This window comes from Balaenoptera musculus, chromosome 14, assembly GCF_009873245.2.
Source record: "Balaenoptera musculus isolate JJ_BM4_2016_0621 chromosome 14, mBalMus1.pri.v3, whole genome shotgun sequence".
NCBI lineage: Eukaryota > Metazoa > Chordata > Mammalia > Artiodactyla > Balaenopteridae > Balaenoptera > Balaenoptera musculus.
Genome location: NC_045798.1, coordinates 25,441,157 through 25,450,603, shown reverse-complemented (window position 1 = coordinate 25,450,603; position 9,447 = coordinate 25,441,157). Strand labels below are relative to the sequence as shown.

The following is a 9,447-nucleotide window of genomic DNA, read 5'->3' as shown; positions in this document are numbered from 1 at the left end:
CAGCTTCCTCCACGGCTTCGCATGTCCAAAAAATCAGACTTGGCCTCCAAGGTCTGAGGTCACAGTCACCTTCCTTATGTCTGACCGCATGACCACTGTCCGAAACCGTCCTGGCCTGTGGTCTCTCCTGGGCTGGCCCAGTGGGGCTGTCAGCCTGGCAGCATCCTGGCCGTGGGCTGAGGCATGGACTGTGCCCCTTTCCCTGGGTGTCCTGGGGTTCACTGTGAATGTGACCCTTTAATTTGGTTACTGTGTTCTGAGGGGATGGCACAGTCAGTCCCAGCTTCCTGCCAAGCACTGAACCTTGGACACCTGTGGACCCTGAGGGCTGGTTCCCTCTGAGGCTCCACTTGGGCAGCCCCACCCTCTGTCCTGATGCTCCTGGCGGCGCTCTGCTTCCCCCTGCTGGTGGAGTAGAATCAGACCGGGGCTCCCCTCCCTCAGGTCACCCCAAAGACCACCTGAGAGAGTGTGGACCAGGGAGTCCAGCCCTGCCTCTGAGCAGCCGTGACCCCTGCCCTGCCCGGCCCAGCACAGAGAGGTCACCTACACAGTGCAATTGCTATTCCTGTAACCATGTCTCAGGGTAGAAATGCCCTTCCTGTCCCTTTGGTTTTGTTAGTAGAGTGTGCAGGATGAACTGTAGCTGCAAAGTGTCAAGTTCCATAGCAACGTGTGTAATCCCCTCAGGACCCAAGGTTCCTTGTATTTGGGAACCAAGATTGATACTATCCCCTCCCCAGGAGGTCAGTTGGGTGATGATGTTCCTGGCACTTGAGGTCATTTAAGCCCTTACATCATCAGCATCATCATCATCATCACCATCATCATCATCATCATCTTCATCACCATCATCATTACCATCATCACCAGCTTCATCACCGTCATCTCCATCATCAACATCATGATCTTCACCATCTCTCCTCCTTTTTTTATTTTTTAAATTTTTTTATGTCATCTCACACCTCTCAGAGTTTGTGGTGCTAGCATTTCTACCTTAGCATAGTCTGCCTTTTTAAGGAAACTGGGGATCTCATGCTTATTCCACTGGGATTCTATCCAGAAATCATACAGATGGCTGAACCCCTCTCCTTGGATTCCTGCAGAGTGACGACAGGAAACTCTAGGACCTCATAACTCACTGATTCCCTCTTTAGTTAACAATACACTTTGGTGGCCTTTTTATAATTTAACTTGGAAAAAAATTTCTTAAGATCAGTACATACCTCCCCATTTTATAGCAGGTAAAGCTGTGGCCCAGAGAGAGAAAGTCCCCAGATTAATAGAGAAAAGTGGGGTGAGCCCAGGATGGAGCCCAGGGGTCCTGGATTCAGACCCTGGCCCTTTGGGGCAGAACTTCATCAGGGAGGGAGGGGAGCATGAGGGCCAGGCTGGGAGGAGAGACGGGGTCCCCAAGATCACTGTCGTCCCCACCACATCCTTTCTGTCCTTAGAAGCCCCCTCAGCCTGCACGTGGGGGTGGTCAGCGGGGCTGTACCCCAGGTTAAGCTGGAGAATCTGCAGGGATGCGGGGCTGCCTGGCCATTCAGGGGCCTGGCTGGGTCCTGCTGCCTCTGCTGCAGTGATGCTTGGTCCTCATTCTCCTGAGCAGGTGGGAGTGACTGGTGTCTCATGGCCAATCTACTGGTTGAGAGCTGAGTCTTCAGGGGTCTGTAGGGCCTGCAGGTTTACCAAAAGTACCTTAAGACCAGCCTTTTTTAAATTAACCTATGTGTTGCCTTTATTATAGTTCTTATTTCTTAGAATGACTGTAATTACTATCTCTGATCCTTTCATGTCTGTGTGAAGGGCTCTGTTAGCATTTCTCACAATAGAACCACTGTCCTCCTGTGCACAGTGAACACACCCCTCTCTGTGGAACTTTTGCAAAAGGTCCCATAGCCTAGAGTCATAAGGAATCTTAGCTGATAAATGCTGGATCAGAGAGAAGTGAGAACCAAATGTGAGGGCGGGAAACTTGAGGATCTTATCTGGTAACAAAACTAACAGCTAAAATAAACTTCTGGGCACCTGGGAATGCGGCGGCTGTGGACTGGACGGATGAATGTGAATTCTCTGAAATACATACATACATACATATATATGGAGAGAGAGAAAGGCTGTAACTGTCCAGGGCACCATGTAACCCATGTTACGACCAGGGAGAGGGTATATGGGTGATCACTACACAATTCTTCTTCTGCTTTGTTGGTCAAATGACTTCAAAATTCAAATTCCTGTACTTTATTTCAGACTGAGCAATTTAAAAAATATTGTAAAATGTACTTACATAAGAGTTATTACTTTAATCACCGTGATGGTTCATTTTGTGTGTGCATTTGACTCAGAAACCGAGGTCCCACTTACATTTATTTCTGGGGGTGTCCGGGGGTGTTTCTGGAGGACATGAGCATTTGAACCTGTGGGCTCAGTGAAGCAGGCGGCCCTCCCCATGTTGGCCTGGGAGGAACAAAAGGTCAAGGAAGGTAGAGTCCCCCTCTTCCCTGACGGGGGAGCTGGGACATCGGTCTCCCACCCTGAGACTGAGAGTCATACATCGGCTTCTCTGGTTCTCAGGCCTTTGGACTGAATCTCACCCCTGGCTCTGTCGGGTGTCCACTTGCAGACGGTGCTTCCTGGGACTTCTCAACCTCCAAAACCTCATGGGCAGATTCCTCATAATAAATCCTCATAATAAATTGCTCACAATAAATCTCTCTCTATTCATACCTATCCTATTTGTTTTGTGTCTGGAGAAACCTGGATAATACGATGATTTTTGAGTGAAAATCCAGTGGTACTAAAACACATTCACAACGTTGTGCACCCATCACCATGATCTATTTTTAGAGCTTTTTCATCACCCCAAACAGAAACTTTGCCCCCATCAGACAGTAATTTTGGGCACTTGGGACCTGGGGTCCAACCTGAGGACAGTGTGTCCAGGAGAGTGTCCCCAGGAGAAGCCAGGTGGACTCAGCACTTCCTCTGCGGTTTCTCTGAAATCTCAGGAGAGGAAGGGTCCCAGGGGACAGGGCCAGGTCTCAGGCCTCTCCAGGCCGCAGGCAGCCCCGCAGGACGCCCCGCAGGACGTGGGGCGCCTCATCCAGGAGAGCAGGGGACCCAGCCCCAGGACTCCTGCAGCGGGTTCCACCAGGAGGAGACGGATCCCCACAGAGCTCCGCCGGCTCAGAGAGCGCGGCCTCTCCTGAGACACGGGATCACACTCGGGTCCTGGACCACATCGTGACCCCTAAAACTTTCCTTTCCTCTCAACTCTGACAGCAGTCTTTGTAGCTCAGAACAGACACCTTTCTCCATTTTCATCAGGACGAACCAAGGCCCCAAGAGGACAGAGTGTCCAGCCCTGGAGGAGCCGGGCCAGGACCAGAGAGGAAGCCCAAGCCTCAGGCCTGCCCTCCAGCTGCTCAGAGGCGGGTGGAGTGAGCGCCGGGCCAGGCAGGGAGGTTAGTGTCTCACTTCTCCATCTGCCTGTGTCACCATGAGGATTATAACTGTGGTCATATGACTGATAATAATAGTCAGCCTCGTCCTTAGCCCAGACTCCGCTGATGGTCAGGGTGGCCGTGTTCCCCGATTTGGAGCCAGATATCCGGTCAGGGATCCCCTAGGGCCGGTTACTATCACCATGGATGACCAGCACAGGGGCCTGGCCCGGCTTCTGCTGGCACCTTTGAACATATTTACTTCCAATGTTGTTCCCCCCAACACGTGATCCTGGCCGTCTGTCCCAGGGACACCGACACCGAGGGCGACTGAGTCAGTTCATAGGAGGACACAGTGCCTGCAGGAGAGAAAAGGACAGGTGGGCTGGAGGTGAAGAACCCATGTCCAGAGACCCCCACCTGCTTGGCCTGGACTAAGCTCCAAAGATTCTCTGGGCCCCGAGGGCGCCCCCTCCCATCAGTCTCAGCCCCAGTGGCCCATGGGCCTGGTTGATGGATGGAGCCTCTGAACAAATGAGAACCCCCCTCACTTTCTCTGGCAGGCGCAGCCCCTCAGGGCTCACACACACAGTGAGCACAGTGGGGAGATTTCAGCCCCTCCAGCTCCCCATCCTGTGGCAGGGCCAGGAGTCTCCTGACCCCACGGGCAGCGCCCTGCTGAGCTCAGAGTCAGGGCCACGCCTGTCCCCGAGTCCTGGGCCAGGTGTGGGTGGACCCTGGGGGCAGCACCTGTGCAGTGAGCCAGGAGGCCGAGGAGGAGGGGGGTCCAGGCCATGGTGGAGGCACCCCGACTCTGCTCCCCGAGGCCCAGGCTGGGCTGCGTTGCTCCCAGGCCTCTCTTATCCCCTTGCTGGAGAGAGAGCTGCTGGGGATGCCAATCAGCCTGAGCCCAGGGGGGCTGCCTGGGGAACTCTGTGGTTTCAGAGAAGGGCTCAGCCCCCAGGGACACGGAGAGGGAGGGGTGGCCCCTGCAGACCCCACCTCGGCCCGGGGGGTCCTCCTCCACCTGCTGGTCCCATGGTCTGGGGGTGACATCTCCACCCCAGTCTGAGTCCTGGCCTCACTCCTGGACGGGCCTGGCCACTGAGAGCTCAGAGGTGTGTCTGTATTCTCTGAACCCATTCCATGGGTGACAAGCTGGGACTTAGATAGGGGTAAGGTCCTGCCCTGGATCACAGTTCCTCAGTGGCAGATGTCTTAATCCCTAAATAATAGCCTCTTCTGAGTGTTCTAGAACATGTCTGGGTTAGGAGGGGGTGTGGGAAATTTTCAGCCTAAATTGTAGATGCTTCCTGTCAGTTCTCCGTGCTGCCTGAGGGCAGCACTGCTGCACCTCCCCTGGGGCCGTCTGACACCTGGGAGGCTGACAACGCCCTGCTCCCCGTGGGGCTGAACAGAAAGCCCAGGGACAGCACACTCCAGACTCAAAGCAACTAGTGCAGCGTTTTCATGATCTTTTCTCTGGAATTACTGCTTAGGTCTTAGGGATCCGGTGCATAAAATATCATCTGTTGCTGGTTCATGGTCCATGAGTGTGACAAGTTAATTGTACATTTAATAATCTGTAATTGTCAATACATTTTAAAAAATAAATTTATTTATTTTATTTATTTATTTTTGGCTGCGTTGGGTCTTCGTTGCTGCGCGTGGGCTTTCTCTTGCTGTCGTGAGCAGGGGCCACTCTTCATTGCAGTGCGCAGGCTTCTCATTGCAGTGGCTTCTCTTGTTGCGGAGCACAGGCTCTAGGCACGTGGGCTTCAGTAGTTGTGGCTCGTGGGCTCAGTAGTTGTGGCTCGCAGGCTCTAGAGCGCAGGCTCAGTAGTTGTGGCACACGGGCTTAGTTGCTCCACGGCATGTGGGATCTTCCTGGACCAGGGCTCAAACCCGTGTCCCCTGCATTGGCAGGCGGATTCTTAACCACTGCACCACCAGGGAAGTCCTGTCAATACTTTTTGAACACGATTTTTCCCCATGTGATCTCCATCCTCCAAGTTAGACATCAGCTCTCATGCTAGACGGGGATGTACCTGGAGGAAATTTCTGGCTTTTCTTTTCAAAACAATCCATAGGTGACATGTTTATATTTCCAATGTGGACATTTCCCCTGCAGCCTCTGGAATTCTGTGTCAAGAAGGAGATTTATGTGCCCCTTGTCCAGGTTGTCATATGGTTATTTAAATATTCTCCAGGGAAATGGTCTTTGTGTGAAAAGTTCACTATTTTTGTAGGTCACCCAGAAATTTCCTCTTGCACCTCTAAGAGTTTGGACAGTGGTTTGGCTAGCAAACCAGTGAGGCTGTCAGGATTTTGTTTTTTTACATGAAGGAGAAACATATCCAGCCAATGAATGGTGGGTTAATAGCTGTCCAGGTACCAGCCCAGTTCCTCCCCGGATCCTGTTTCAGATGAAGACAAAGGTTTTGGTATAACTGAGGTGTCCACTGTGAAGGCTGGGGTAGTACTTTGAAACAGGACAGGTGTTCTTGCTGGTCCCCATCATTTTTTTTTAGCTGACTTTTAAAATTGAAATATATTTGCCGTATAACACTGTGTAAATTTAAAGTGTACAACATGGTAATATGTTACATTTGTATATTGTAATATGATTTCCACTATAGCCATAATTAACACCTCTATAACATTACATAATTATTCTATAAAATTAAATATTTTTTCTATTGAATTATAGTTGGTTTACAATACTATATTAGTTTTGGGTGTACAACAGTGATTTGATATTTATATAAATTATATTTCATTTAAAGTTATTATAAAATATTGGCTATATTCTCTGTGCTATAAAGTATGTCTTGTAGATTATTTATTTTATACATAAGAGTGTGTACTTCTAAATCTTTACCGTATCTAGCCCCTCCGCCCTTTTTCTCCCCACTGATAATAACCACTTGTTTGTTCTCTATATCTATGAGTCTGTTTCAGTTTAGTTACATACATCCATTTGTTTTCTTTTTTTTAAGATTCCATATATAAGTGATTACATACAGTATTTGTCTTTCTCTGTCTGACTGATTTTACTAAGAATAATGCCTTCCAGGTCCATCTGTGTTGTTAGAAATGGCAAAATTTCATTTGGCATTTAATATTCCATTGTATACATATACCACATGTTTATCCATTCATCTGTTGATAGACACATAGGTTGCTTCCATGTATTGGCTCTTGTAAATAATGCTCCTATGAACACAGGGGTGCATGTGTTGCTTTGAATTATTGTTTTCATTTTCTTTGGATATATACCCAGGAGTGGAAATGCTGCATCTTATGGTAATTCTATTTTTCATTTTTTGAGGAACCTCCCTACTGTTTTCCATAGTTGCTGCATTCCCACCAACAGTGTAGTCGGGTTCCCCTTTCTACACATCTTCAGCAACATTTGTTATTTGTATTCTTTTTGATGATAGCCATTCTGACAGGTGTGAAGTGATATCTTATTATGGTTTTGGTTTGCATTTCTCTTACGATTGGCCAGGTTGAGCACCTTCTCATGAGCCAGTTGGCCATCTGCATGTCCTCTTTGGAAAAATGTTTATTCAGGTCTTCTACACATTTGTTTTTGGGTTGTTTGTTTTTTTGATATTGAGTTGTATGACCTGTTTATATATATTTTGGATCTATAAACCCCTTATCTTTCACATCATTTGAATATTTTCACCGATTCAGTAGGTTCCCTTTTTCATTTTCTTGATGGCTTCCTTTCTTGTGCAAAGGTTTTCTTTTTAAATTAATTTATTTTATTTTATTTTTTTGGCTGCGTTGGGTCTTTGTTGCTGCACGTGGGCTTTTCTCTGGTGGTGGTGAGCAGCGGCTACTCTGCATTGCGGTGCACAGGCTTCCCTTTGCAGTGGCTTCTCTTGCTGTGGAGCATGGACTCTAGGCATGTGGGCTTCAGTAGCTGTGGCACACAGGCTCAGTAGTTGTGGCTTGCGGGCTCTAGAGCGCAGGCTCAGTAGTTGTGGCACACAGGCTTAGTTGCTCTGTGGCATGTGGGATCTTCCCAGATCAGGGCTCGAACCCATGTCCCCTGCATTGGCAGGTGGATTCTTAACCACTGCACCACCAAGGAAGCCCTGTGCAAAAGTTTTAAGTTTCATTAGGACCCATTTGTTTATTTTTGGTTTTGTTTTCTTTGCCTGAAGAGACAGATGGAAAAATACTACTACAATTTATGTCAGAGAGTCTTCTGTCTATATATCTATTTTGGGGGATAAAATCAGATATTTAATCCCCCTGGCATTTGTCATTTACTCACTTTTCACTTTAAAATGGTCCGCATCATTTACAACATCTATACATGGGCAGATCCTGAGGGATCTGGGATTCAAACCCAGCTCAGGGCCAGAGTGATATTTTCCTTGAGTTAAGAATTTGAGGGGTAGAAGTGACATGTGTTCAGGTGGAGCAAAGGGGATTCGCGCGTAATAAATCCGGGTCTTTGCAGCTGCTTAGCATAGGCTGGAGCCCTGGGAGCAGGAACAGGATTGACACAGGCAGGTTGAGACAAACCCCTTGGCCTTCCCTATTTTACCTGGGGTCTGAAGATCTTCAGGGGAGGGGTTACTCCTCCTTCTCCTCTGCCCAGTACTCACTATGAAGCAGTGCTGGGGCTTTAGCTGCTGCATGTGCCTCTGGTCCTGAGCCCTGTCTACTGTTCTGTGTGGGTGACTAGTCACCGCCTTCCCCAAATGTCTGTAGATTTGCTGCTGTGATTGGGAGCAGAGGATTTGGGGAAACACACTTGACAGGGAAAGGCAGGGGCTGAGAGAAGCAATAACAATGCCAAGTTCACTTGGGGGGGGAAGATGGTTTTTCTGGTGGAACGTTAAAAACATTCTCCTGAAGTCTTAGGTTAAAGAGATCTTGCTTGAAAATGCTGGATCAACATGACTTGACTTGTGATGGTCATCACTAGCTCAGCCTCCAGTCTGGTCTTTGTTGCTTGTCTGCTCTGCCCATGGTCCGCTGAGAAAGGAGCTGCTCTTCCTAGCAGGGGAGGGGAGCCCTGTCCGTGGTGCTGATCCAGGCTCCGTGCCCTGGAAGGACCCTGCGGGGAGGAAGGTGGAGCTGGCTACTCCAGGCTGATTCAGCTCCCTGTTAGAAGCTGTCACTATGAAACAGGTGCATCAGACCAGACAGAAGTCCTCAGTCTCTTCCTTTGGCTGCACCCCAGCGATGGTGAGCACAGCTCTGCCCCCAAGGATGGAGCCTGAAAAGCAGCTGGGGATGGATGCTGGGCATTTGTCCATGTGGTGTATGAGCTGCAGATGAGTTTGACCAGGTTTCTTCAGGAACCATCCTTGAGCATTCCCAGTTGTGCTGGATCCCGTACTCATAGAGCCGGTAAGGGTGACTGTCAGTCCGGGCAACACCGTGAGGGAGAGCTCCTGGGTCACCACAGGATGGGAGCTGACAGCTGACGAGAACAGAAGGAGACGTCCATGGACACCACCGTTAGGGCGACTCCTCCACAGGGCCCCTTGCCCAGGCCCCCTCCCCAGAGCCCAGGGAGTCTTCCTTGACCTGTGCAAACGCCCATGAAGGGGACAGTGGTCCAGGACATGTTGGTGATGCTTCTACATGCACTGCTTCTTGAGGACCTCACAGCTGCGGCTGGACTCCTTCAACTTAAATCTCCTCTTCTCCATCTCTTCAGTGAAGGGCAGCCCTCATGCAAATCCCCCACCCAGCTTCCTGCTTGCACCAGGGCTGCATCCCAGCTGGGTAAACACCTGCAGATGAAGAGTGGGTGGAGGGGGTGGTGAGGGCTTTGTGTCTGTTTTCCTTCAGCAGTCGCCCACCCTCTCTGGGCGTGAGGGTCGTCACAGCTGCTGAGGCATGCTTGGGGACCACTTATGGGAAATGAAAATGGTGTCTGTTAAAAAGATGCACAGCTGGGCCAGTTCCCCACAAACAGAGAGATGGACTCACAGTGTCCCCTGCTTCTCAAATGTCTGAAAATCTC

General features: G+C 49.6%; 1 gene segment (V, D, J or C); it reads right to left on the bottom strand.

Moving 5' to 3' along the window:
• Positions 1-3,044: 3,044 nt before the first annotated feature.
• On the bottom strand, positions 3,045-4,242 carry LOC118880076. The segment is given in 3 exon segments: positions 3,045-3,208; positions 3,502-3,805; positions 4,197-4,242. Coding segments are annotated over 3 exon segments (514 nt in total).
• Between the last annotated feature and the right edge of the window lie 5,205 nt (positions 4,243-9,447).